Below are 27,983 nucleotides of genomic sequence, written 5' to 3' on the forward strand. Positions count from 1 at the left end.
GTCATATAGAATACCTTTTGCTGGAATGAACACAAGAGGAACTTCTGCAAAGCAATACCTACAAGTATTAATACCATTGTGCTCCTCATAATAGAATCCCTAATGGGTATTTCAGATGAATTCTTTATTTCCTAATGTGCTTTATTAGGCAATTACTTTTTTTTTTTAATAGGTCTAACTTTCCCTTTTGTTTAAAAGTCAGTCTTGATGCTTTCTTGGCTGAACATTAGTTCCCCTCCCCTAGGTACTAGGGCAGTGTGTGTATAAAATCTACACAGTAATTCAAAGTGGAGAATTTTTACCTTCCAGTTTTTTATAGACAAAATACTGTTAAATTATACATAGTCTATTTTTTTTTAGGTAAAGTTTAACTTTGCAAGCAGATTTCAGGGTTTTTTGGTTTGGTTTTTTTTCCCCCTTTGAAATGTCATGCTTTTGAAACTTCTTCGGACTAATGACCAGGCTTGGGTTTTAACCTCTAGTTCCCCTTCTTACCATTTCCCTGGTTGCAGTTTAACTCATGCTAAAAATAGAGAGATGAGTAGAAAGTGTTTTTTTAAATAGACAGTCAGTCTCCTGTGTCTGTTTGTCACTAAAACCAGGACACAGCCATGAAACCTGAACTGCGTGCAGCTGATGGCAAAACTCACGTTTATTTCAGTGGGCCAAAGCATCATCCTTGCGCATCTGCAGAAGCCGGAGATTTCCCTTTGCCAGCGCGGGGCTGTGCTTTGTGCGTGTGATACTGGACACCGAGATCCAGGTGTTGGTACTGTTGGGGAAAACTGGTGTTGGAGTATCTGGGGGTATCTGTGTGCGGTTTTGTCTAATGGATAAAAGATTTGCAGGGGGAAAGGGAAGAATATATACGTGTGTGCAGGAAGTGTTTTGGCTTTGGATGCCCTTGCAATGTTGAGGAGTTCCAGTAACTCTCCTCACGGTGGTGTCTCCATGCTCAGGTGTGGCACTGACGCGGGTTGTTGAAGCTGTGGCTGATCTCGTGACTTCCCTGTCTGCAGGGGCTGAGAGAGCTCTCTCGTGCCCGTGCACCACCAAGCCCCAGCCCCCACCCCCCCAGTAAGCAGCCTCGCACCTAATTTAAAGTCTGTGAACTTCTACAGCAGCCCTCGCTGACCTTGCTGGACCTGACTGGAGCCTGGAAATTAGAGAGCACCGTTGCCTTCCCCTGGTGAGCGTCAGCCAGTGGCATTTGCCCAGACTGGTAAAATTCCCGTCTCTGCAGTAAATCTGAAAATTCCAGGTCAGAGCTGGTCAAAGCCTCTGTATCAAATTCACTCTGATCTAGACTTATTCCAACCAGGTCTGGTTTTACCCATGATCCAAATGAGGTTGAGGCCATTTGCACAGCTTTGTATCGGCGATAACAGTATTTCAGCCCTAGTGGCTTCTAGTCTGGGGAAACCAGAAACCTACACATGCTGCAGTCCTCACACAGCATGCGGTTCAGCTTGGAGAAAACCCTTAACCATGTCTGCTGTTCCTTAAAACCTCAGCCGTTCAGCTAAGTGTAAATTAGATAAACATTTTGAAATAGCCAAATTAATTGGGTGGCTTTTGTCATGAGGACCCGGAATTGCAGGACACCTGCATGGATTGGAAACCGATTTGCCAAGTGACAGGAACCGATCATGGTATTTTTCTCAAGACTGCGGTCCAGATTTGTTTAAAGCCACTGCTCACTATTACACCATGTTCTCGCTGTGACTTGAGATACATTAGCACAGTTCTGAATAGGAAACCAACACATGTTCTTGTTTAATCTTTATTGATTTTTTTTTACAAGTATAGAATCTCATTTAAATCAGATAGCTATCTCAGCATCCAGCAATCTGTGTATTCCTCCTTCAGAGATGCAACAGAGGACACAAACGTCTCACTGAGGAACAGACTTGCCTTGCTCTCCTGGTTGTCCAGTTACTCTTCAAGGAAACCAGTCCCTTCCCATCTGCAGGGAGGGGAGCGACATCCAGGAGACAGTGGCTACACCACGGAAAGTCTTCTCCCATCTCTGGGGTTGGAATTGTTCTCGTCACACACAGAACAAGGCAAAGCCTTCTCCGTAAAGCCATCCTTGTCCGGGAGGTTGAACAGATCGCCATTTTGCGCAGAATAATTCTAGAATGCAGCATAACCTTGAGGACATAATGAAGTGATTTAGAAATGGGCTAAGGCAGATCACAACCATACTTAGAGTAATCAAGCAGATTTACCTACTTCTGATTTACTGGTTGATTGACTATTAGAAAACACAGCCCAGCCCCTTTGGAAGGTGGCCATGCACACAGAGTTTCCTAAACACTTCTTTGGCTGTCCGGTGTGGGGAGGGTTAACCTCTCGCTTCTGTCTTGAGCCACATTTGGACAAGATCTCTGTTTACTTTCCACCCACGAAAAACACCAGCATTTTTCAGTAGTGTAAGTGTATTCCAGGACTCTGGCCCTGGCATGGAATGAGTGAAAAAGGATCTTGTATTTATTCGATTTGAATCCTTCAAATTTTTTTTGACTTGTGGCCGACATGGACTGACTTCACTTCTTTTTTTTTTTTTATAAACTTTTACTACAGATTAAGAGCTGACTAAAGACCTCAAACACTATATACTGAGAGTCACTACGGATGTTAAAGAAAACACCAGCACTAGCACCACAAGCCTGCACGCCTGCGTTCCTGGCTCTCGGAACAGCTCACTGCCGTAGAGTAGGACCTCGCTCATTCTGTGCTAGTGCCGCTCCCTAGCCACTACAGGATTTTGCAAGGAAGCAAACAAGCTATTAACGAAATATCCAGGCTACCGCATCACAAAGCGCACTTTGTTCATTAACTCTGCCAAATGCCTTTTAGGCCTTTCCTCATAGGATACTAATAAACTGACTAAAAAAGGGAGGAAGGCTTTATGAAAGGAACAAACTTATAAGGAGACCTCATTCTGCTAAATCAGAGAAATGCGGATGGGGGAATCCCTGTAGAGAGAAACGCTTTGAAGGGAATCGTTGGCCTTGCAGGTTAGTGAGGTGAGAATTAGTTGAGGTTCTGCTGTATGGTAAAGAACCAAAGTTGGCTGTAGAAGGAGAAGGGAATGTCTCCAGTCTGGTCGACTCAGAACAGCGCGTCCCTTCTGTTGTGCTTCCTGTCTGCAGTCACATTAAATTCCCCAGTAAGGCATCAGGGGTCTCCTCTCTCTCTCATAAACGTCTGGGATGATGCCATATGGTGTCTGTACCATTTTAACCGTCGTCTTCCCAAAAAGCTTCCTCTCGTAGTCTATCAGTTGCCTCCAGAAGCCCACGTTGGGGCGTATAACGGGGCGCCTCGATTTGACCCAGTTGTATGCCTCAAAGAGGGACACCTTGTGGTACTTCATCAGGTAGGCGATGCAGAGGGTGGCCGACCTGCTCACGCCAGCGGCACAATGGACTAAGGTGGCCCCGTGCTTCCGCGCCACGCTGTTAATCTTGTCGGCGATGCTGTCGAAGTACAGGGAGATGGGGGCGTTGGGCATGTCAGCCAAAGGCACTTTCACGTATTCAAACTGGGGCCAGTTAAAATTGGGAATCTCGATGGTCGCATTGATTATGCAGGTGATTCCCCGGGAGAGGAGCAGGTGCCGGTTGGAGGCGACGCTGCCCCGGCTCAGGTACAGCGAGGGGGTGATTTGGGCGATGCCCCCGAGGGCACCTTCAGAAAGCATTCGCGGAGCCATCAGAGTTCTCGGTAAGGAGTTGTGGCTTCTGGAGGTCATGGAGGATCTTGGCACTCACGCTTCCATTATGGGAAGAGATCCAACGGGATCTTCAGCCAAGGGAAGGATTGTCTGGCCTGGTGGTGGTAGGACAGCAAGACCTTCCTCCACTTAGTCACTGCAAAACACAAGCAATGCCATGTGAGCGGGGCAGCTGTCCGATGAGACCATGTCTACGCAAGAGAAAAGGAAAACCCAACTCACCCTCCTGTGGCCTGGACAACCTCCTACTGGCAAACCTCCGTGGGGTAAGGTGGTTCTGGGTTTGCACAGTGTTTATTACCGTGGGGCCCCCAGGCATTGCCTGGACTGATACTAACAAAAAATCTTCCGGCCTAATTAGCTGCAATTACTCGTCAAGGGTTTAGGCAGCCTAAACCTGTGGGCCCGGACAGCATTTCACCTGGATTAGCATGTGGAAGATTAGCTATGCCTCCTCCATGCTCAAAAGCAGCAACTTCACAACTGGCCAGAGTCCAAAGGCATGGTGAGAAACAGCTGGCTCCGGCTGGTTGCAGGTGCCAGCAACTGAGATTACCCTGCCTTCTCCCCAGTGCCACCTTCTCCTTTTTTAGGTATACGAAAGGCCCCACCAAAGTACGTAAACAGAGAAAAGTCGCTCGTTAGAAAAGGCAGTGAGTCATGTCCATCCAGATCAGTCATCGGCTCTCATCTAGGCTGGGGAAGTGTGGAAAGAGTGACCTGGTTATGTCAGAAGCTGAGAGTAAAACCGAAGCAGAGGCTGGGACAAGGGAGGCTCTTTTCCTGCTGCTTTAATAACTGACTAATGCTTTGGAGTCTGCCTGCGTGAGCCACACGACCCCGGCTGCCCAGGAAAGACCCCTGCTTTTGTTTCCCCTGCTCCTTTCGTAATTCTCCGGAGCCGCAAGCAAGGGCCCGAGCCCTAGCGCCTTAATCACTTGCCGGACCCACTTAGCTGTGCGTCCTCCAGCCGGAGATGGGTGGTGGGAGAGGTGCCACTCAGCGCGAGCCCACCCAAGTGTTGCTGGGTGCCGCGTGGAGGGGAGCTGGGAGATGCTCAGTGCCTTGGGTGGGAGGGCGTCTGTCCCTCCAGCAGTTACCTGTCCAGGTCAGAGTCCTCAGAGGGCCGAGAGACCCCAACTGCAGCCACTGGTCGGGGACCACCGGCTGACACAACAGGCTGACGTCTGTCTGCACCCCGTGCTCTGGGGAACACCGGCAGGTCTCGGCAGCAGTTGGTAATGCTGCCAGCAGATTTTTGGCATGGCGCTGCAGCATGGTAACTTAATGACCATAACATGGTCTCCTCCGTGGCTTGTTCCCTGCTGGCAGCTTATTGCGCAGCTCCTGAAACCATGGGCCCAAAGTGCCGGTGCTGCCTGAGTTCATGCCCCAACAAGATTTTCTCTGCAGCTGCGAGCGCTTGCCTTCCCCTGCAGACACCCCCACCGCAGTCACCCAGCTGGAGCAGCAATGAAAGGCGTGTTTTTTCAAAGGAATAAAGTCCTTTGAGCAGGGGAAATCCCTGCTCTCAAGTAGCTGTTACTGAGAACGCAAAGGATTCAGGCACTTACACGTGGTAGCAAACTGTCCTGCTCCAAATCACCGGCCGGCACACGGATGCTGCGGGCTGCCCAGGCTGGGATGTCTCACAGAGTGTGTCCAACCTTGAGCTGCGGAGAGAGCAGGGGTTTATTGGGATCTGTGCTGGGCCCAAACAGGATACCAGGCAGCCCCCTCTGCTCAGGTACGTTTAAGTCACCCCGTTTAGGTGGTTGTCCAAGAACTGGGGGACCACAACTTCCCTGCTTGCTCCCTGGGGACAGACAGAGGCCTCAGGAAGGTGCTTGCTGCAGAGAGCCTAATGTCACCAATTGCTGCCAACACGGCATTCAAACTCACCGTGGGCCCAGAGGAATCAGAGGCTGGCACAAAAAAAAAAAAAAAAAAAGTAAGTTTAAGTAATTAATTTGCTCTAAAGTCTCCTTTAGCATCCGCCAAGACGCTCGCCTAGTCCCAGACAGCTGCTGCAGGTCCGTGTTTCTTCTGCCAGTGCGCTCCCTGCTCTGGATCCCTGAGGTGCTGCTGGAATCACCGGTGCAGAGCTCGTGCCATGAGCCACAGCATCCTCCTAGAAAGTGGATGATGGGGGCAGCATCCCCTTCTTTTATTTCTGCAGCCAGACCAGAAATAACACAAGCCTCTGGAGCGCCAGTGAAGCAGCTGCCTGCCAGGAAATGCTGCTGGACCATAGGAGAGAGGAGCGCGTTGCCCCCGAAGCAGCCCTGGGCCAGGCAGACCCTCCCGCGCCCTCCCTGCCTTCACGCAGCTGATCCGTTGCCATTCCCAGGACTCACTTTCCCCGTGAGCGGCTTTAAAATTATGAAGGAACCTGCACGCTGAGCGTGGGTGAGGGGCAAAGGGGCTGGCCTGGCTTTGGGGATGGGTCAGAGAGGGGAGCTGCCGGGCCTGGCAGGGCTGGGTGCTTCGGCAGCTGCGCGGCACGATGGCTGGCTGGGGCGGCTTCGCGCCGGGGCTGTGCCAGCTCGGCCATGGCGCAGGGCTGCTGGGAGGCAGGGCAGGCCGCCAGGCGCTGGCAGGCGCTGGGGAGCTGAGACAAGCTGGCTGGAGGCCAGACGACAAACCCCAACGGGATTTTTGACTGCCGCACCTCCCTCGAGGAGGCTGGGAAACGTTAGCAGGGGGCAACCCGCAAACAGGTGGCGGGGGAGGCCGGTGGGTGCTACCGGAGCAACTCGCCTGCTCACCTGCCACGGGCCTGCCGGTGCCTGGGCACGGCGGCGGGGCAGCAGCATCCCCGCAGCAGGGCACCCGGTGTGCTCCCTGCCCTGCCTGCCCCACTGTGCTGCTGCACCTGGGCTCCAGCTGCTCCCCCGGGGAGCTCCGCGAGGCCTTTGCTGCTTTCCATAACGTGGTTCCTGTTCGCAGGCACCAACTTATCCAGGCATTTGCATGTGACAGGCTGGGCTGGCTCTGCAAACTGCCGCTACGGGCTGGCAGCACGGTGCCTCGTGCCAGGCGCAGCTCCGGCGCAGCCACCCGAGACGGCAGCGCGAAGGACGGTCAGTCGGACAAGCGGCTCCCCGCCACGCGACACGCTGCTCCCCGGGAGAGAGGAGCAGCGCCCCAGAGGTGTCCGTCTGTCCCACCACTGCTCGCTGCCAGCACCAGCAGGGCAATGGGGTGCGTTTTGGGGCCAGCTGGGAACGCAGGTGGGCGCCCGCAGCCCCGTGTCCCAGTTACACGTCACTTCCCTGGGGCTCCAAATGGCTGACACCAGGCAGTGCTGCCTCTGCTCGAACCAGAACAGCTCTCCTCTGGAAAGAGTTAACGTTTTGAAGAGGAGTTCATTATATAAGCGAGAGATAAGGCTGCTGTGCTCCCTCAGACCAAATGCCTGGTATCCAAGGATGCCGCCTTGCCCGCCGACCACAAGAGCAGATGCTGGGGGAAAGTCACTAAGGGAGAGGGGCAGGTGCCAGCATCCCTTCCCCTGTTTCCCAGCTCTCACAGCGGGAGCTGGCTGGGATGCCACTGCGACGACATGCTGTCTCAGGCATGTGACAAAGCCACGGTCCTGCCCACACATACCAGGCTGAGCAGCTGCCGGCTTGCAGGAAGCCTGAAAATGAAAGGGGCCTCGTCTGCCTCGGATGGCAGAAGCTGCGTGTGGCGCCTACCAGGCTTGTAGGTGCCAGCCCTTATCTGTCCTGATAGCTGCTCCTCGCAGGCCTCCTGCCCGGCCCCAGCCAGCTCCGGACAAAGGTTTGACTCAAGTCTGCTGTTTCGCTCCCGTGAAACTCCGTTTGCCTTTCTCAGCACACCCGCCTTATCCTGCCGTCCCTGCCGTAATCCAACACTGCTGCTCCCCGTGCAGTCGTTCCCGTTGTTGTGCTGGGGCAGACAGAGGGAAAGAGCAAACAGCCTTTTCCCAGCTGTTGTTGTGTGGAGAAAAAAAAAAAAAAAAAAAAAAAGAGAGAACCAGCTGAAGATAAGCAAGGCACAAGACAGCACAGCTCCGGCTGCGCCACCTGCGGCACCTGCAAAGGACAGGCTCCTTGCACGGGGAGGGGTGCTGGCTGCGGGTCCTGCCGTGCCTGTGCACAGACGGGCAGCTGCGTTCATACAGCCAGTCTGCACCATCCCTGACAAAAAAACCCACATCTCCTCCTGTTTTTTCTTGGTTTGGTTTTGGGGTTTTTTTTGGGTTTCTGAGTGGTTGCTTAGGCTGGCTGGTCACACAAGCCGGATGGCAGCGTCCTCGGGGTGCTGGAGCCTGGCTCGTCACCCCACGAGGGGCGGCGGGCGCTCCCCGGCACACTGCACCCGCTGCGAGCGGCGCTGGGAGGTGGTGCAGGCTGCGGTGCCGAGGGTCAGAGCTGGGCTGTCCCCAAGGCAGCATGGGCAGGGGCCACCTTCCAAGGCAGACGGGATGTGGTTGTGGTTTCCTGCAAAGAGCTGAATTCCCAGAGGGTGCAGCGTGGTCCTTTGGGCAAAGGCTGGCTGGGGGTGCACCGGTAGCAACCAGGTGTTCCTGCCATCCTTTGCTGGGCTGACTCCAATTAATAGACTAATTAACCTTGTGACAGCCCTGACCCACAGCATGTCACTTTCTAGACTCTGCCTCGGTCTTCCCCATGCACGGAGACCAGCTGCCACCCCCTCCTCACCCCACTGGGGAGGGCTGGGACCCCCCGGGGTGGCAGAAGTCCCCGGGGTCCCTGACCCTGGTGCCACAGGAGCAGCACAGCCCCCTCCCTCCCTGGCAGAATGGTGGGTTCTGCCATTCCTCTCATTTGCATAATCAGGGTGGGGGAAGCAAGTGGATAATTAGAGCCTAGAGATGACCCCAGTCTTCAAAGCCTCTGGGTCCTTTCCACCACAGCTCTCAGCCAGCACCATCCTGGGGTGCAGGTTTACAGCAAAGGGATACTTCTCCAGCACCCATCGTGGCTGGGACCTCATCCTGCACCCACCAGCTCCCTGCTCTGCGCCACTCAGATAAGGCTGCCTGGCTCATATCAGTGCTCTGTGTGTTTCTGCTGTACCTCGAAGGCCGAGCTGTGTGGTTTGTCTGCGGTTGGGTCTGCCAGAAGAAGGGACAGGTGCTTTGCTGGTGGTCGCTGTTCCTGTGGAAGGCTGGTGATGTGTGCCTTGGTGGGGCTGGCCAGTTTGACACTGGGTTGTGTCCCACCTGGGCTGGATTTCCTGGCATCAGAGCAGCTCCTCTCTAGGCAAGGGGGGGTTCAAAAGCACTACACCACCACGGGTGGGCTGGTTTGTGTCTCAGGTAGTACAGGCCTTCAGAAAGGTCACGGCTGGCAATGCTTATGGCTCTGTTCTTCCAAATGGTGCGACAGCTGGAGTTTGTTTCTCTTGCTTTTGTTCCCAGGAATGCAGTCCTGCTAACAAAGGCTGCAGCTCCCACAGGAAAGCATTCCTCGTTCCTGGACCTCCTGAGAAAGGCTTGAAAACACCTCTGAAAGCTCAAAAGACAGAGGCAGGCAGGCAGATGTTGGCTAAATACACTGTGATCCCTCGGATAGGAGGGGAGAGCCTTGCTTGTCAGTCTCCAGACAATGAGCTGGCAAGCCTGAGCTTCTGGTTTCTTACTCTGGTGCTGCTGAGTGGTTTTCTCTGATTTTTAAGGCTGTGTTTTTGTTGGGTTTTGTTTTTTTTTTTTTAAGGGCTCCTCTGGCTTGAGAGCAGAGGCTGGGGCTTGTCCCTAAAGGACTTAGGCAGGACTTGCAGTTTGTGTTGGACTGTATGTCAGTAACGTGGCAGTGCAGCTGGTACCTGGCAGAGGTGGGAGCATCTCCCAGGCTCTTCTCCCCCTGGAACAGATGAGATTCTGCAACTGCGTGGTGTGGTAGCCAGCTCACCAGGTGGGGAGGGATGGCTGGTCCTGCTCTGGCTCTGCTGCTGCCCACTGGCTTGCCCTGGCTTTCTGGCAGCTCTCCTGCTCCTCCTGCCCTCGCGCTGCTGGGAGGGCTGCGGCTCAGCAGGGCACCCTCGGAGGGTGCGGAGGGCAGGGCCCCAGAGGTGCTCAGCAAGTTTGTGCATGGGGAGGACCAGGTGAGTCATGGGCCCTGCTCTGCTGATAGAGCAAAGGCACCAAAACACCTGGTTTTATTCCCAGAGCATCATCTGGGATTTGAAGCAGGCTTGTGGGCTGGGTGTGTGAAATGTCAGTACTGAAGCAAGCCTTCTCCCCCTTCCCAGGAGAGGAAAAGTTATTCATTTTAGAGATGACAAATGCTCTCTAATGCTGCAGTAAAGAAAAGAGTCAATATTGCAGGTGCTGAATGAACAAGCCTGCTCAGGGCTCTTCCTAGCCAGGCTAAACAGCAAACTGCTTCAGAAATGGTCCTGGAGAACAGCATTGAAAATAAATGTGGGCAGAGAGCACAAAGTGCAGCCATTCCCCAGGTCGGGTCTCGCTTGAGCTGAGTTCAGGGGAGCCTGGAGCAGCCGCAGCTCACCCAGCCAAGCTGAGAGGGGGGAGGACGTGCGGGAGCCGCTGGCTTCTTGCTCCTCTTCCTGCCCCTGGCGCGGCTGTTTGCTCCGCTGGGGTCTCCACTCTCCTGCCTTGGCTTGTTGGGGTGTGCTCCCGGTGCCGCCGCAGGCCCCCTCGGGAGTGTGGTTTGTGGTTGAGAGCCAGCAACGTGGCCTCGTGACGAAGGGATGAGCCATTTGGATTTGAAACGGAAAAGCAGGGGAAGCAGGAGGCGATGGTGGAGTGGCTTGGCTGTGGCAGAGGATGCCTTGACTGAACCCTGATTGATTCCTGCTTGCAGCCTGTGTTATCCTCTCAGGCGAGCACAGGATGGGAGCTGTCAGATGTTAAATCAAGATAATAATCTGTCTACCCTGAGCTCTGAGCAGGCCTGGCTGCCTGTGCAGCACCAGCGCAACCGGGTCCTGGCGCTGGCAGGAACACCCTGGTAACTCCCCGCGGGTTTCGTGGCCGTCGCAGGCATGACATGACTCCCCTTGGCACAAGCAGCTCGCGGGGTACGGCTGCCAGGGATGCCCGGCTTACCCTTGCTCACCCACCCCAGCCCCAAGGCGTTCGGTCCATAAGCTCAAAGCCCCGTTTCCCCCGGTGTGGCGCTGCCTCCGCCACACACCTGGAATTCAGGCTGCTCCGTGACCCGAGCCAGCCCTCTGGGCTGCAGGGCTGACAAACCCTAATTAGACTGTCCCAGCCTGCTGCGACGCTGCCTTCAGAAGGGTGACAGCAGATGCTCCTGCATCACAGCTCATCTTCCATGAGCACCGCTGGTGTGCCTGGTGCTCTGGGTGGGCTTGGTACAGCCAGGGCTTGGCGACACCCTGCCGGTTGCCTCCTGCAGCCCGGGAGCAGCATGCTCCATCCTCACCCTCGCAGCCAGCCCCCGCTCTCGCTGCAGGCACGTCGCACCACCAAGCCTCAGCCTGTGCCCAGGCTGCTGAGGTTAATAGAGGGAGCAAACTTACGCAGGGGTTAATGAGCAACGGCAAAATGCACGGGGAGCACCACAAGCCTCTGCAGACCATCAGGGCACACCTGACGGTCGACGGCTCCTACATCGGGCCAGCTGATGAGCTCCTGAAGATCCAGCAGCGCTCTGCCAGCCCCTCCACGATCTGTGAGCCCCACCTAGCTCCCCCATCTGCTATTCTCCCAGCACCAAAGGAGCAGTTAAAAAGGGCGGTGAGGTTTTGGGAAGGATCTATCTGAGGATGCTACTTGGCCCACCAGCCAGGGCCCCCAGCTGCCTGCGTGCCCCTCCCGGCGGGGGAGGCAGCTCCGCTGGCTCTTGGTGCATGCTGCCACTACCTCCTCGGCGAGCCACGCAGCCGTCCCCTCCTTGCTGCTGCAGAGTGGGAACGGGCAGCGCTGCTCCCTCTCCACTTGGCAGCTGGATCCCGCCAGCTGCGAGCAAAACCTCAGCCACAGAGTGGCCGGCCGGCACGCAGGGATGGAGCAAGGTGGGGGTACCGCCCAGAGCACGCTGGTGTTTATACATTCCTGCACGATACAGCTGCTGTGCTCTGGGGACAAGCTTCCCTCGTCAACCAGCAAGAGGATTTTATGCGAGAAAAACAAACCATCTTTCTTTTTAAAGCGATGCCTGTTATTTTGGAGCCATCGGCTCTAACGTGCCATGCTCTGCGTGCCAGTCACTCGGAAAGAGGAGCAGGGGCACAGGGCTCACCTGCAGGGCCCCAGCACAAGCCAGCAGCGCAGCCATCCACACCTTCCTTAAAAACTCTGGTGGGGTGCATGAAACACTTCAAAACCCAGAATTAAGCCTTCAGGAGGCAGGAATGGGATCCTACAGTTGTGAGCAGTATCAGTTCCGTACTCAGCTGAGCACCAAGGGCTGTTGTCAGACCCTGAGCCCAGATGCCGGCTATTCCAAAGCACCACTGCTTCTTTCAGTGCCTGCTGATGGCACCTGGATTGCAGGTGGAGTTCAGAAAAGCTCCCCTGCCCTGCTCTGTCCCTAGCTCTGGTGTTCCCAGTGTGCACACACGACCCGGGGGGGATGCGTGTGGAGAGGAGCTGGCACACGTGGGGAGCAGACCCACACCTGGCTCTGACTCCCAGATGCTGCAAGATGGAGCCTTGTTTTTCCTGGGGATGTGCCCTGCGCAGTCACAGCTGACAGGAGGGACACAGTCTCTTCCCTGTTAGTTGAGCAAAACAGAGAAACCTGGTGTGTTTGCTGGTGTGTGACCCTGCTGGGACCAGGGCTGCTCGGCTCCCACCACAGGGCTCGCCCAGGTCCGTGCTGCTGGGGGCTGCCCTGTCCCTGCCAGCCTACCCTAAAACCCATAAAATTGAAAGCAGCTGCAAATTCACTGCAATGTGCCCTGGAAACCATCTGGTGCTTCCATGCTGGCGCTCACCCGGACCTTTTCCAGGGGCACTGCCAACTGGTGCATGCTGAACACAGCCCGACTTCTCCGGGGGGGTCTCAAAGCCTGGCATCCTCTGTAAACCCAGCTGTGCCATAGCCCCCGCCGCAGGAATGCCCCGTGGCAGCGGCTGCCCACGCGCTCCAGGGCCAGGCAGTGGCTCAGCACGGGGCAGTGAGAGGAGGGAGCAAGAGCTGAAGGGAGAGCAGCGAGGAAGCAGGATGGGAATGGGCTGGTCGGCTGCGCCCAGCCGCCCGCCTGCAGCAGCTGTAAGGAATGAGGTCACCTTCTCAGCACATCGATGGGGTTGCTTAGGGTAACAGGAAGGGAGGCCAATTTTAATCAATTACTTGGAAATCAAGTTTACATGTGGTAGCAAATGCTTCCCATGGAGGCAGCGCAGGGCCAGCACCCCTCACCTCCCGGTGCGCAGCTCTGCCTGCTCAAGGCGTGGCAAAACAGCGTTTTGCTCGGCAGAAGGGACACTGAGCAAATCCAGATTTCCTTTGCGAGCCAGGCCTCCTGCCCCTGCGGGCTGCTGCTCAGGCTCCCGGCGACGGGAAGGGACCCGCAGCACCCTCCGCGCTGTGGAGGGGGATGTTGGCTAAGGGGGAAATTAAGTCTTGTCAGGCCAGGTACCCCAGCCCACGCAGGGCTGGAGCGAGCGCGGCGGCACTTGTTGAGCCTTCCTGCTGGGAAACTAAAGCCTGCAGGGTGTTTGGGGGTTGTTTTGGTTTTGGGGTTTTTTAAAGTTGTTTGTTTTGTTTTGTTTTTTTTTTAAGTGGGGGAGTAGCTGTGAGAGACTAGTCCACGAGCTGCAGCGTTGGCAGCTCCGCAGGCATCACTGCTGGGGCAGGCACCCCCAGCCCCGCGGTGCCCAGCATGGGTGGGCAGTGCGTTTGCCTTCCAGTTCAAGGCTTGATTCCCAAGCAGCCGGGGCTGCTGTTCAGCGATTTCTCAGCTATCTCCAGCTGCCAGAGCCCAACCTGCCAGACGGTTACATTTTTGGTTGCATTATGGTTGCTCAGCATGTCTTTTTTTTGAAGCGATAAATCCGCGGGTGCGTGGTGAGGGCTGCGTACCTGGAGAGGGCAGGGGCTGGGAGAAGCTCCTGGTTTTCTGAGGCGTCCCCCCACCTTCTAGGGAAAGCCACCCTGGAAGGAAGGTCCTGAGCAGTGGTAGGAAGCCGGGAAGGCTTCTCTGCTGTGCTGGCGAACAGCCTCGTGTAGATGGCCCCGCTGGAGCCAGCGCATGGGGAGTGGGAGCGAAGCTGCTCCCGGCACCCGCTGCCTCTTCCCTTCTCCTTGTTCCCGACTTCTGCCGGGACACTCGGACGCGCCCCGGGGCTGGTTCCTTGGGACAGAGCCTGCTTGAGACCTCCTGGTGTGGGCTTCTGCCCTTCCTTCCTCCCCCCGCAGACAGACCTTCCCCCACGCCCGGTGTGCTTCTAGCAGCGGAGCAGCCCGAGCTCTGCCCTGCCAGCTCCTAGACTCCCGCTGGGATCGGGTACCGAACTGAGCCACGCAAACGTCAGTATGGCCCTGACCCACGCGGGAGCCGTGCCGGAGCCCAGAGCAGCCGGGGCTTGGGTGAAATCCCTGGGATTTCAGCGTCGCTCCTGGAGGAAGGCTGGGATGTGCGTACCCCGCACAGGAGGCGGGCGAGCTCTGGGAGGCTGGGGGGGCCGGACAGCCGCACCCCCACACCCTCACACCTTCCGGGGGCAGGTGGGCTGGCACGGCCGCCTGGCTGCTGCGCGGGGTCGCCTCCGCCGAGCCACGGCAGCCGATCCCACCGGCGCTCTCCCAACCGGGGGCTCTTGTTTGGAGCCAGCGTGCTACCGAGGCCGCCCCTGCCACCGGGAACGGCACGCGCCGAGGCGGACGGAGGGGTCGGGGGGGGTGGTGGGGTGGTGGGATCGGCCCCCTGCCAGAGCGGGGACCGCGGGCCCGGGGCACCCCAAGGGAGCGGAGCGCTGTGCCAGCCCATCTCCCCCGTCCCCGGGGCCGCGGCGTCGGGGATAAACTGAACTTGCAACGCGATACCGGGGCCGCGCTCGGCGCTTCAGAATAAGAGACTCGCTCGGTGCCCAGGCGGGTTAGCGACCCCCGGCCCCCCCGCCGGGAGCTCAGGGCGCCCGCAGCCGGGGTGTCGCGGGTCGGGGTGCCCCCTCGAGCCGGGGGTGCCATGGGCGGCCGGCACCCCGCAGCCCGGGATGGGGCGCTCCGCTCCGGCGCGGGCTGGGGCTCCCACCTGGAGGGAAGCGGGGACCCCCGCGCTGGGCCACCGCGCGGCGGGGGGCGGGGTGAGCCACCCCTTCGAGCCGGGCTTGCCCTGGGGGTCCAACCCCCTCCCCCCTTTTTGCCTCGTCCTGCTCTTTCAGGCACCTCCCGGCAAAGCCCCCCGGCGTTCCGCGCCCCACCCCCCCCGGTGGTCTGCACCGCCCCCCTGACCGTGGCCGCGACCACCGGTCGGCGGGGGGGGCTGATCGCGTCCCCCCAGCACAGCCCCGCTCTGAGGCGGACGGGGCCCCCCGGGACGGCGAGGGGCGCAGCGGGGGCACCTCTCGGGGCTGTAGGCGAGGAGGCGGCGGCGTTACGGCGGTCGCACCCAGCACCCCCCCCCCCTCCCCGAGCCCCCCCCGGCCCGGCCCGGCCCGCTCTCACCATGGCTCCGCGGCGGCTCCGCGCTCCCCCGCGGGCGGCGGGCAGGACTTTTATCGGGCGGGCGCCGGGCTCCGCGGCTGCGGCTGCTGGGGCCGCCTCCGCCCGCCGGGCCGCGGTTACCAGGCTACGGCGGGGCCCGGCCCGCCCGGCCCGGCCCCCGGGCGGGGGCAGCTGCAGCCGGCCCGGCCTTAAAGGGGCCGCCGCCCCGCGCGGGTGCGGCAGCGCTGGGGCGCGGCGGGGCGGGGGGGACTGGGGGCGCTGGGGGGCTGGCTGTAGGGACGCTGGGGACAGAGCGTGGGGGCGAATGGGGGATCCCTGGGGGCTGGGGCCAGTGTGTGGGGGCGAATGGGGGGTCCCTGGGGGCTGGGGACACCGGGGACAGTGTGTGGGGGAAAATGGGGGGTCCCTGGGGGCTGGGGACACCGGGGACACTGTGTGGGGGAAAATGGGGGGTCCCTGGGGGGCTAGGGACAAGTGGGGACACTGGGGACAGTGTGGGAGGGAAAATGGGGGGTCCCTGGGGGGCTAGGGACAAGTGGGGACACTGGGGACAGTGTGGGAGGGAAAATGGGGGGTCCCTGGCGGGCTAGGGCAAGTGGGGACACTGGGGACAGTGTGTTGGGGCAAGTGGGCATCCTTGGGGACAGTGTGTGGGGGAAAATGGAGGGTCCCTGGGGGGCTAGGGACAAGCGAGGACACTGGGGCCAGTGTGTGGAGGCAAATGGGGGGTCCCTGGAGGGGCTGGGGACACTGAGGACAGTGTGGGGGGGGAAATGGGGGGGTCCCTGCGGGGGCTGGGGACACTGAGGACAGTGTGTGTGGGAAAATGGGGTGTCCCTGTGGGGCTGGGGACACTGGGGACAGTACATGGGGGCAAATGGGGGGTCCCTGAGGGGCTAGGGACAAGTGGGGACACTGGGGACAGTGTGTGGGGGAAAATGGGGGGTCCCTGGCGGGCTAGGGACAAGTGGGGACACTGGGGACAGTGTGTTGGGGCAAGTGGGCATCCTTGGGGACAGTGTGTGGGGACAAGGGGACTAGTGGGTGTCCCTGGGGGGCTAGGGACAAGCAGGGACAGTGTGTGGGGACAACTGAGGACAAATGGCTGTCACTGTGGGGCTGTGGACAAATGGGGACAGTGTGTGGGGAAAAATGGGTGTCCCTGGGAGGCTGGGGATAGGTGGAGATGGTGCGTGGGGACAAGTGGGGGTCCCGGGAGGGCTGGGGACACTGGGGACAGTGTGTGGGGACAAGCAGGGGTCCCTGGGGGGATGGGGATGTGTCAGTCAATGAAGGGACTTGGCGGGGCCCCTCTGGGGACATGAGGGGGTCCCTGTGTGCAGGGGTGTGTGGCCGGGTCCCTGTGAGGGGTGGCACATGTGGGGTCCCTTTGGGGATGGGGACATGCCAGAGCCCCCATGGTAACAAGGTGGGTGCCCAGTGGGGAGGGGGACAGACCTAGGAGAGCCAGGCCTGGGTTTTGTGAGCTGGGGACACAATGAGCCCCAGCCGCTGCTCCCCCCCCAGTGCTGGGAGCAGGGTGGGGGCAGGGGGGTGGCGGGGGGCTCCTGTGGGCACTGGGCAGGGGGCGAGGCACATCCCGGGCCGGGGTCCCCATGGAGGGATGGCGATGGGAAGGGAGATCTGTGCGGCGAAGGGGGGAGCTCAGCTCCAGCTGGAAACCATCGCTGGGCTAAGGTGGTGGGGTCTGCCCCCCCTCCCCACCATGGCAGGTGGGACCATGGCTGGCCCTGGGGACAGCAGGAGGAGGAGGAGGAGGGGGGCAGCCTCCGCTGTAACCCCCCGGCTGCCGCCCCGGCCTGCTCTTGCTCACTTTCTGCTTTTGTTGTTGCACGTTCAGATCAAAATAGCCAAACTCGCGCGGAGGGAGCCTGCCCGCCCCGGCCTCCGCTGCTGGCTCCGGCAGTTCCGTGACTCAGCAGCCGCGATGGAGCCGGCCCTCGGCACCGGCTCCCTGCATCGCTCCGGAGGCTGCTTTTCCAAGGGCCTCGCTGCTTTGTAACAGCCAGCGCTCTTCCTTAAAACCCTGCCTCTCCAGCGAGGGCTCTCGTCACACTCCGCGCGGAGGTGGCTGAGGAACAAAAATAGACAAATTAAGAAAACCTCAAAAGGCCAAGAAATGAAAATGTAAGGATTTCGGCTCTGCAAGCTCAAGGTTTGCTTTGCCTCCACGTTGCGTCAGCTCTGCTCTTCCCCTGCTGCCTGCCTTGGAGCTGCACCTTCCCGGGGGCAGTGACGACCCCCCCGGCCCACCCCAACTCTACCGGGAAGCTGAGAGATAGCGGGACCTCGGGGGGGTCTCCCTGGGAGCGGGGCGCTCGGAGCAGCGTGGTGGTGCCGGCCCCACACCACATAGGAAGGATGAGGATGGGTTTTGGGGTGGCAGCCCCAGCAACCTGTGGGGTCCTCTCCCCAGGAACCTAAACCCCTCATCTGGCCATTGTTAAATGAGGAATAAACTCCCCCCTCATCCTGGGCGGTTCTGAGCTGCTCGCACCGTGGTGCAGGGGTGTTTTTAATGCTGGTGTCACTTGTGCTTTTAACCTTCACCCCACCGGGAGCTTTATGCGTTTGTCGCAGGGTTAGAGGATGCAAAGAGGGAAACTCGGGGGGCCTTTGACCCAGGGGCGCAGCAGATGCGGTGAGTGCCAGAGCTAAAAGGCAATGTCAGCCCCTCCCCGCACTCGGCCGGCGGTGACGGTGGGAAGGGGGGCCGGGGGCACCCAGCGGGTGGGCTGGGTGCTGCCGAAAGGCTGGTGTCCTCCGGCCCCCCCGCAAGGAGCTGCTTTGGCCAGGGCGGGGGTGCGGGGCGCAGGGGGACTGGAGGGTTTGCTCTTGAGTGCAGGAGAGGTGGTGGGCAGCAAGGGCTCTCTTGGGCACCTGCTCACCCCGTCCCCAGCGTGGGGGGGGGGCGGTGGGTCTGTGGGCCCCCTGCCCCAGGCAGGCAGCCTGCGCTCCCAGAGAGGTACGGTCCGGGCTGTGCAGGGCAGCAGCAGCAGCAGCTCCTCCAAGGCAGACGTCGTGTTGTGGGCACGTTCCCGTAGGAACTTGTGCATCGCTTGGAAGAGATACGAAGGCTGTGTGGGGATGAGATGCTTCAGCGCCCGCGGTTACGCCCCGTGATGCCCTTGGCGGTGGAAGGGCTCAAACCCACCCCGTGGGGTGAGCCACGCGGGCACCCGGCGCATTCCCGAGGGGTGCGTCTGGCCTGCAGTCCATTAGGTGATCATTAGGGCTATTAGCTTAATCACCGGGGTGTTTTCCTCCCTAGTCTGTGCTCAGGGTGTGATCAGCAGCTGCAGGGTCACGCAGGCCGGCTGAGTGGGGAGCAGATGGCTGCTCTCCACAGGGCTGTGGCACGCCGTGGGATCCACCGCCATCCATCCATCCATCCTCTCCAGTTTCCATGGCTACGCCAGAGTTTTACTCTTCCCCGCCTTCGGCCGCCTGCACGGGCGTGATACAAAAAAAGGGCCCTGCGTGATGCAAAAAGCCCAGGGACGTAGGACCTCCCAGTTTTTGATAGCAACAGCTGCATCCCAGGGTGGCTGAAACCTGAGAGTGACCGGCACTGACCGCCCCGGTAGCACTCGCGTCCCAGCCGAACAACGAACCTTTGGAGCGTTTGAGAGAGCTGGGACACGGGTTTGGGGTACTGCCTTCTCCTCCTCACCCCCCTAACAGCAGCAGGGACCCGAGGGGAGGCAGTGAGCAATCTTCTGGGGATAAATCCAGCCGCTGAGCCATCGTCCACCTCTTGTTCAATGCGAGGTGACAGCGCGGAGCAGAGATCCCTGAGCAGGCGCTCGGGCTCTGGCTTCTTAATGGGGGGAAACAAAAACCCCAGCGTTAGGTTGCTGCGTGCGATTTAAGTGGCAGAATGTGGGTCACTGGGGGCCTCTCTGGGGAGGCAGAGGGCGGGCTGTCACAGCGCGGCAGCGTTTCTGGTCGCTTTCCAGTGACACGAGGAGCAGAGCGGGCAGCGTATCCCAGCCCACGGCCGCAAGGGGAGATATTTGCAGAGGGGCTGCCGGGGCGCAGGGGCCTGCGGGGGTGCACGACTGTTTCCAAACCCTGGGATGCTCTGACCCACGGGGCGTGTGGGTGAAGCGGGAAGTGTTTCCACAGTCCAGGCATGTTGCACCTGGCCGCGTTCGGCTGTGGGGAGCCACGTGTGCCCGAGGCTTAGTCACCGCCAGGGCAACCCTCGTGCCTTGGCCCGGCCATCCCTGCCCACTCCTGGCTGCCCGCACCACGCGGAGGGAGGAAAGCACTGTCCTCCTGGCCAGTTTTTCTTCTGCTGTCCCACCTGGTGGGCTGTAGGTGACTGGGGGCTCTCTAGGGTCATGGGGAGCTGCTCCATGGTGGTTCTCTGTTGCACTGCGGGTGCCCTGATCGCATCGCCTGGCCCCTTGTTTGGCAGCGGGGGTGTGGGGATGTGCCTTGTGCAGGGACAGTGGTATGGGGCTGCATTTTGGCAGCTCCCTTGGCTAAATGCTGGGCACAGAGGGGTGCCGGGGTGCTGTTTGGTCTCGGGAGGGTGTGGTGAGCTTCATCCGGGTGCTCGCCTGCTGAGTCACGGGGCTGTGCAGCCACGCAAGCCAGAGCCGTGGTGTATGTGCCTCCAGCCCGGCTGGGGGGGATGCTCTGTGTCCTCCCCCGACCCCTCTCCCCGCGCCCCAGGAAAGGCTCTGTGGCCAGGCGGGGAAGCAAGGGCTGCTGGGCTGACGTGGCCTGGCAGCTCAGCCTCCCCGGAGGCACTCGCTGCTCCTCACACCTCTCCCAGCACAGCTCCCTCCCTCCGCATCCCGGCCCGCACACATCGCCTGCCTCCCGGCTGGGTGAGCTGGGGTCTCTGCCCCACTGCACGGACCCCAGGCACCCCCTGGAAGCCCAGCCTGTGGCGGGCTCCCGCAGCGCCTGCCCCTCCGGTGCTGCACAGGTGCTCCAAGCTCACGTCCCCATCGCATTTAATGGGAAGGGTTGGGGAGTGCTGGCGCCTGCAGATGCTGGTTCATGAAACATTGACTTTCCAGACAGGCTTTGCAAAAGAAATGAGATGTCAGTGATTGCATGGGAAGCTCAAGGGATGCCAGGTGGCTTTCTCTGGTGCAAAAGGTGATCCCTGCTTGGGGCTGGAGCTGGTGGTGGAGCCAGAATTGCCCAACAGCTCCTGCTCCAGAGAGACCCAAAACACTGGGCACCTTGCATGCCCTGAGCTTGCGCCTGACCCCATGTCTGGGTTTCTCATGCTCTTTCCTACCCCATTGTTGCCCACCGGGTTCCCGCACAGTCCTGACCCAGCACACACGTGGTCTGGTGGTGGCTCCCCACACTTGCTCTGTGGGGAGCAGCCAGGCAGGCTGGGGGGCTGCTGGCGGGGTCGCTCCCCCGCACCCTCCGTGGGGTCTTGTCGCAGGGCACAGGGTGGCAGCATGAGTGCTTTTCCTGTGCCACTGTGCACGCTTTCTCCCTGCTCCCTGATAAATCTGTGCTGGTTTTCCCTGGAAGGTGGCTGGACCTGTTTGATGGAAGAGCAGCGGGGATATGGGGCATAGCCGAGGGGTTTGGATTTTTCCCTTTTTCGTGTCACACCAGCCAGGAGAGCAGCTCAGGCATTTCTGTAACCACTGCTGAAAAGCTGCCGTTCCAGTGCGGTAGTGTTTGTCTCCAAAAGGAGATGGTTTAGGTTTCACGGGCCCCACCTGATGGGAATTCGAGCAGGCGCTAAAACTAGGGCTTCTTGTGTCTGGTTATCGGCGTTACCTGCTCAGCTGGGTGGCCGTGGGGGCTGCGCTGGCGGTGACATGGGCCCTGGGAACTGCTCCAGCACCCCCGGCACCCAGGGCTGAGCCACCCCCGGGCCGAGCGCGTTTGCTGCTGGTGTGACGGCAGCTGTAAGACCCAAAAAAAACCCCAACCCCAGCACCGATCCAGCCTTTAATGACAGGCAAATAACACAGCCCTGAAGATTCATACCGCGCATACCTCGTGCACCAGCTATTAGTGGTGACTAAGACGGTGCTGGGATGGAGCAGCAGCCTCCCTGCATCACCCCAGTCCCGGTGTAATTAATTCTGCCGGTACCTGTATCGGCACATTAACCCAAACTGGCTGTCTTCCTGCCTGTCCCCAGCCTTGTTCCATATTTAATCTTTCATGTTCACCTGAGTCTCTAATTAAGCCAACTGCAATCCTTAGCTGAGAGCCTGCAGTGTACTGACGAGGTCTGGCACTCCCGGAGCGCTGTGCATGCAACACCCGCGCAGCAGCCCGCCAAAAACAACACCCAGGCTGGTGGCTTTTCCTTTGCTTTTCCTTTGTTTTCTCTTCCCCCCCCCCCCCTTCTTTTTTTTCTTTTTCTTCCTTTTTTGCTGCTTCGGAACTGAACTAACACTGGTCCCAAAGCAGGGTCTGAAGCGAGGGTCTGTTAGCAGCAAAGTTCTTAAAAAAGGTGTGTTGGGACTGGCTCCCCTCTCCTTCCCTTTTTGTTTACAGCAAAGTCATGACCGATTAGTTTGAGGTATCTGAAAAATGCTTTTATTGGGTTTCTTTTTGCTGGCAGCCCAAGCCGTAGCCCGAACAAGCAGCCGGCTCCCGTGGCCGGGCAGGAGCAGCCGCTGTCCTGCCCCACGTCCCGCTGGGCTGCCCGGCTGTTACAGCATCCCGGTTAAAAATAAAACCACACGCCGAGGCAGTGAATGGGGTTCTGATTTCCCTCGGTTGCCACACGGGTCTGGGTGATGGGGAGAGATGCGCGATGTAAATAGAACAGCATATCCATGGCAACCTCAACTTTTCATTATTGTTAATTACTTGCACAGTGCCAGAGCCGCGCATGGCGCTTCCCGGCGCGGATAAAGATAGATCCCCCCTTTCAAAGCTGCTCTAAATGACACCGAGGCGACAGCTAGCTCTTGGGAGGCTGGAGCCAGGGCTGGCAGGCAGCGGCGGAGACATTTTGTGAGGAGTCGGAGAGGAGCTGGGATTTAAAGGAGGAGGGAGCGTCGAGGCAGGCAGGAGCTCGGGGGCAGCTTTCCTCCCCAAACCCACCTTCCCCGAGCATTGGGGAGCAGCTCGGAGGGGCCGTGGCAGCACGCCTGGCTGGGAGGAGGGGGACGAAAGTGATGGGGAGAGGGGCTGCCCTGTGCCCCAGCGCTGGCTTTTCCTTCCCCTCTGTTTAATGGTGCTCGTGAGAGCGCGGGGGCAGGAAGCGCGGGCGGCGTTTGTCCCTGGAGGGGCAGGGATGTGTTGGTGTTGGCTGGAGCGGGTGCCCCGAGGAGCCTCCTGCAGAAAGCCTGCTCTGTTTCGAACCAGCGCAGCTGAGCTCGCTTCCGAGCGGCTGAGCTCGGCCTCAGCTGGCACCGTTCGGCTGGGGTTTGCTTTCTGTCCCTCCGGTTTTGTTTCACTGGAAGTGGTCTGAAAGTCCTTGGGCGAAGGGGTCCACGTCCTGCCCCCCCGCCATCGGACATTCTGGCCCCAGCTGGTGTTAGAAGTGGTTTGATCTGCCCCCAAAATCCTGCTGTCGCTGTCTGACACCAGGCGGGTGCGAGCAGCCACGGGATGGTGTGCATGGACATGGGCATGGCGCTGCCAGCCCCCCCACCCCTGGCCCCCATCCCACCCCCGAGCCTGGAGCAGGCACAGACAGAGCTTTGTAACCCCGCGGCCTTTTCTGGAGCCATTGAATGGTTTGGGTTAGAAGGGACCTTAAAGATCATCTCATTCCACCCATGCCATGGGCAGGGACACCTTCCACCAGCCCAGGCTGCTCAAATGCAACTCCGCTGGCCTTTTCTCTGCGGCTTAATGGGACGTTGTGGTAGAGCCTGGCAGTAAAACATAACCGGAGCAGCAAAGAGGTGCTGACCCCGGGACGGGCACGCTGGAAGCCTGTTACCTCGCCTGCTTGGGAGATGCCTTGTGAAAGGGGAAAACCCACTGTTTGTGCACTTTGATGCTATGCGAGGGTAACATCCCAGCCCTGCTTCCCCACTGCCTTGTGCCCTCCTGCTCACCTTGGAAAAGTCTCTTTTCTGGTTCCCCTCCCGGCCAGTTAAAGGACCGCAGCTCTTGCCTTTCCAGAGATCTTTTTTCCCCCAACATTTTCCAGGGGGTCAAATAATTTAGCGCTGCCCGAAGCACAGGGCTCGGCAACAGCTCAGGTTTGGGTAGCTCTGCATTTGGTCCCAGCAGGTCATGCTTGCGGCGCTGTCTGGGTCCCTTCAGGGCAAAGGGATGTCACTCAGGTTTGCTGGGTGGGGATGTCGCTGGTCTGGGGACAGTCACAGCAGGCACTGATGTTTGGCTTGCCACCTGCTTTTTTTGTACAAGTCATGGCATAGGAGACTGGGCGAGAGGAAAGGTAACTTGGCTGTTTGTTTAATGTTAAAAGACACCTGGGAAAAACATTCCCAAGGATTTACAGCTAGCTCTGTCCCTTCGCTTGGCATTCCCAGACTATACAGATTCAAATTCCTACAGACTTTAATCTTCCACAGTAGTTTATTACTGCTGCTTTTCTTTAAATAGTTGTATTTTCCGGGTAATCTAGTGGTCACATCCATACAGCCACCGTTGTGCATTTATCTCTTCTCTCTCGTGGTGAGAAGCTGATGGATATAGATACAGGCAGCTGCATGACCTTTACAGTCTCACTCGGAGTCCAGGAACGCAGATGTTAAGATTGTTTCAAGTCATTTTGATTTTATTACAAACCAAAATACTTCACATTCAGTAGCACCTCAGGTACACAGGATAATTACACTTGGGGGGGGAAAAAACCCCAAACCTCAAACCTGAACACCTGAAATAGGTATCAGTATCGTTGTAGCTCAGTTAGGCTTTTCTACACAAGATCCCAAACGTGAGAGCACCCAGCATCCCACTGCTTTGGCTGTTCGGTTAATCGTGGGATGTCATTTGAGTGTTGCAGGTCGGCAATGGAGCTGCCGGATAAAGACTTCACTGCCTAGTGAACCACGCCAAGCTGCATCTGAAAAGAACCGTCTTCAGCATCCACTTGTATTTTAAAATACAAACGTTTGGCGCTGAAGTCGTACCATGGATCATTTGATGTGACAGGGTGTGTGTGTGGAGTAACTTGCTGTACCTCGTCATCGCGTTGTTGCTCAGCTGGGCGTGTCATCGCTCTCACGGTGAGCCGAGGGGATAAGGTCCCACCAAGAGGAGGGCTGGGCACGTGCTCTGGGTGGTTCGTGCTGCTCTTCCGCCGTTACCTTTTGCGAGAGAATGTCGGGGTCCTGAGCGTCTTTTGATTTACGTTGCAAAAGGCTGCTCCGGTTGTAGCATCCAGCCTTTCCAACATCCAGCCTTTCCAACCCAGATCTAAGCTGAGGGATTATATATAACTTGACAATCACAAATCAAGTGGTGAGCAGATGAAGCTGATTGGTTTGTACAGTGCTCTCATGCTGTGGTATGTGCTAATATCACATAAAAGTAACAACTGTTGAGGAGCTTCCCTGCAATGTCCTTTCCCATCCTTTATCACAATTAAGTTAAAAAGACTGGACCACTGCAAGCTCTATTTTTGTATCCTCAGGCGTGTGCTATCTGCTTTGAAAGCTGACACTTTTAGGAAGGAGTACAAGAAGGGAGGGGACTGTGTTTCCATACCCCTGTACTCACACAAAGTCAAACGGTGACTCTTATTATGTGCTACTCTTCTGCCCGTATTCTGTGTCGCTGTCAGCATAAAAGTACCGTGATTCTCTTTTTAGTTACAAGAGGTGTTAGAAATGAATGCCCATTCACATTTAAAGATTAGCTTATATGGCATATGATTCTTTCCAGTGCTACGTGGCAGCATAATTCTGACAACAGCAGTGTTAAACAGCAGAGTCAAAAGGAAACCAGACAAAGAAATGTCAGTATTCATACAATTCAACAAAGCTCCCTACTTGTTTTTACAAAAAAAAAAAAAAGCCCCAAAAGATTTTAAACAAAAGGAAATGTCCTTCATTCAACGCTGTTAAAATCTTTCAGCGCTGTCAAAGTGACTTCAAAGCTTCTCCACATCTGCCTGCTCCAGCCAAAGCAATGATGTCTGTCCTCAGGCTTTCGTGATGTACCCTTCTCTGATAAGGAAATCATAGATTTTCCTGGTTTTGTTCACATCGATCTTGATGAGTGCTCTCGCCTGCGCCAGTCTCAGGCCTCCTTGTTTGTTACACTCGTTCACTAAAGCAGCTTTATACTCTAAATAGGCTCCAGGGACCAACCTCACCATCTGACAGAGCTGGAAAACAAAAGGTGAAGTTAATAAACAGTAACACTTGTCATGCTCTTTCATTCCATGATGCCTGTTGGGGAAGTTAGTAACATTGTGAATATTTCCCTGAAAACGTTTTAAATGTGTGTTTTTTTTTTTTTTGTATGGGGGAGGCATACAGTAATTGCATTATGAGCTGTTTCGATCCACAGGTAGGGAGGGGAGGAGCCTGCTGGCTGCTGCATTCAAAAACATTCCTGACTTAAAAAATAAACTAGGAGGATGAAAGCAAGCTCTGGGCTCACAGGAGCGTAACTATGAGTGTGTCCTGTGTGGGCGTTGTTCTTTACAAACCACGGGAAGTACACATGCCAAAGAGACTTGCAACCAGCAATTCAGCGTGCTGGACGAAAGCCAGGGAGGGCAGCTGTCTATTAATCCCCTGCAGACTAAGTCTTTAATACCTTTCTACAAAAGCAGATGCACACAATGCCGCCCCCCCCCCCCCCCCCCCCAAGCCTAGGATGGAAACCGCGCGGGGGGAGGGCATTATACGTTTGGAAGTTTGGTAAAAGGAATCGCTTTCACATGCCCCTGTGCGCTGCTGGTGGGTTGCGATGCTCCCAGTTAGCTCCCAAATACCAGCCACCTTCTAGATGGCACGCTGTACCGCTCCCAATGGACGTACTGGCTGTCTCCTCCTTTTAATAAGGAAATGCTTAATAATTGTTCCTCATTGATAGGAAATTGCAGAATTCGGAGGAACTCAGACTTTATGTCTCAGCTGGCGAGGAAATCAGATTCCCCATATACACTAATGTCCTAGTCACAATTATTTATATGCTGAGTGGAGCCAGAAATGCCATGTTCCATGGCGAATCTGTGATCTGATTTTCAATGCTGCCATCTCCAGTGAAGGGGAAACAGCTTTTACGCAGAGGGAAAAGTCTGAAATACATCTGCAATTCACATACACTGACATCTGCCTTCTGGACAATCTAAGAACAGATTATTTATAAAAAACAACCCAAAAATATTTTATTTCATTAGTTTTCCAGTGTTGCCTTTCACTGAAGTAGAGGGCAAGCCTGCACTGAGATGCAGAAGAAACTGAGCTACAAACACAGGGCAGGCCCCTTGCTCGCTGTTTGCCTCTCTGGGGGCTGCAGCCCTGTTTCTGTCTGCTCTGTGTTACCTTCCCTGTGCCACCGATTGCTTTAGGTGACCATACAGGTGCACCCCATACGGGACCGCACATCTCAGCGCCAGGCTGAGCTCACCGCTAAGAACCCATGGCTTAAAGAAAGCCAGATTCCATCCTTTGCACATGCGCATACAAACAGCTTGGTATATCCACTGTAAAGCAGAAAAAGGGGAAAAAAACCACATGAAAAGAACAATACAGTTACCACCTCCGTGGGTCACGTTAGTGTTACAGTGAAAAACCAGTGATAACTGGTTGAGGTTTGGCTGTGAGATACCTCTAATGAAAGCACTCCGCTATTCAGTTTCAGTGATCTGTCCGGTGAAGCCCTTGATGAAATCCTCTGCCGGTTTCAAAACCAATGTTCATTAAGAAAAAATAACCCTCCTGCTCGCCTCGGCCTCACAACAGAGGCAGAGAGGATGTCATACTCTGGATGTTATAATAGCACATAATAACACCCTGGTGCTCTCCACCTTTCTCTGCTAAATAAGCTAATGTGCAGCAGCTGTGCTGTGCGTATAGTACGGTAACTGAAATTAAGAAGCCAACTGGAAAACCTGAATGATTTTTATGAGCAGGAAAGAGCAGTCAGGGCGTATAACTGAGGTGACATTCACAGCACCTGAGACAGATGGTGTGAGCACCCCTGCACTGTGCAGAGAAAGTTGTACACAGACTATCTTTCCATTCTGTTCCCTTCCTCACCTCCTTCTCCTTCTCGTTGAGTTTCTCAGTGCCCGGGAGCCCCGTGAGGTTCAGTGGTGGGGCACTCCGTCTACCTGCAGAGACATGAAGGGAAAACACTGAGGACCTCTGAGCAGTGTGGCGGTGGCGGTTCCTTAGCTGTGTTATCACAGAGGCAATTACATCCCCGTGATGTTAAGCCAGTATGATCTGAGTGTTTATAGACATGGGTTATTTAGGGCTCAGCGTAAAACCTTCACTGATTTGATAAAAGGTACGGTTTTGTAGCTGACATAGCACTGCGAATACTCGCATGAGGCCTCTTGCACTGCTAAGCTGGCTCGCAGGAGGAACTGGAAAGCAAGTTTTCTGTCAAATGGGCAGGGGCTGCGGCTGGCTGGGCTGCACCTCTGGCTGCACAGGCTGCTCTGGCTGGGGTTAGGGCGGGCAGTGCCTGCGGAGGGTGTGCACAGCACACAGGGCCAGCTCCCAACGGGTGTG

General features: G+C 57.2%; 2 protein-coding genes across 5 annotated transcripts in view; both read right to left on the bottom strand.

Annotated features, from left to right (window-relative positions):
* Window positions 1–1,769: 1,769 nt before the first annotated feature.
* DUSP14 (dual specificity phosphatase 14) lies at window positions 1,770–15,464 on the bottom strand. Of its 3 annotated transcripts, none has more exons than XM_037371000.1 (3): window positions 15,337–15,464; window positions 5,317–5,415; window positions 1,770–3,878 (listed from the first exon to the last, which is right to left on the bottom strand). In XM_037371000.1, the coding sequence occupies exon 3, from the start codon at window positions 3,758–3,760 to the stop codon at window positions 3,164–3,166; it is 597 nt and encodes a 198-aa protein (XP_037226897.1). In that variant the 5' UTR covers window positions 3,761–3,878; window positions 5,317–5,415; window positions 15,337–15,464; the 3' UTR covers window positions 1,770–3,163. The 3 variants fall into 3 exon arrangements, with proteins under 3 accessions (XP_037226897.1, XP_037226906.1, XP_037226914.1); XM_037371009.1 differs by lacking the exon at window positions 15,337–15,464 and adding an exon at window positions 5,645–5,667; XM_037371017.1 differs by lacking the exon at window positions 5,317–5,415 and having other exon boundaries at window positions 15,337–15,455.
* An 8,573-nt stretch (window positions 15,465–24,037) lies between these two features.
* Window positions 24,038–27,983, bottom strand: part of TADA2A (transcriptional adaptor 2A) — a 32,349-nt gene continuing 28,403 nt past the window's right edge. For both annotated transcript variants that reach the window (XM_037371123.1, XM_037371131.1), the window contains exons 15-16: window positions 27,504–27,577; window positions 24,038–25,618 (exon numbers count right to left, since the gene is read on the bottom strand). In XM_037371123.1, the coding sequence (XP_037227020.1) occupies window positions 25,433–25,618; window positions 27,504–27,577 (260 nt within the window). In that variant the 3' untranslated portion in view covers window positions 24,038–25,432. The remainder of the gene's footprint in view (window positions 25,619–27,503; window positions 27,578–27,983) is intronic.

Source organism: Falco rusticolus, chromosome 1 (genome assembly GCF_015220075.1).
Source record: "Falco rusticolus isolate bFalRus1 chromosome 1, bFalRus1.pri, whole genome shotgun sequence".
In the NCBI taxonomy this organism is placed as follows: Eukaryota; Metazoa; Chordata; class Aves; order Falconiformes; family Falconidae; genus Falco; species Falco rusticolus.

What these genes read in the sequence shown, in the direction of transcription:
- DUSP14 (XM_037371000.1), bottom strand. Translation starts at nt 3,760, where the DNA reads ATGACCTCCAGAAGCCACAACTCCTTACCGAGAACTCTGATGGCTCCG.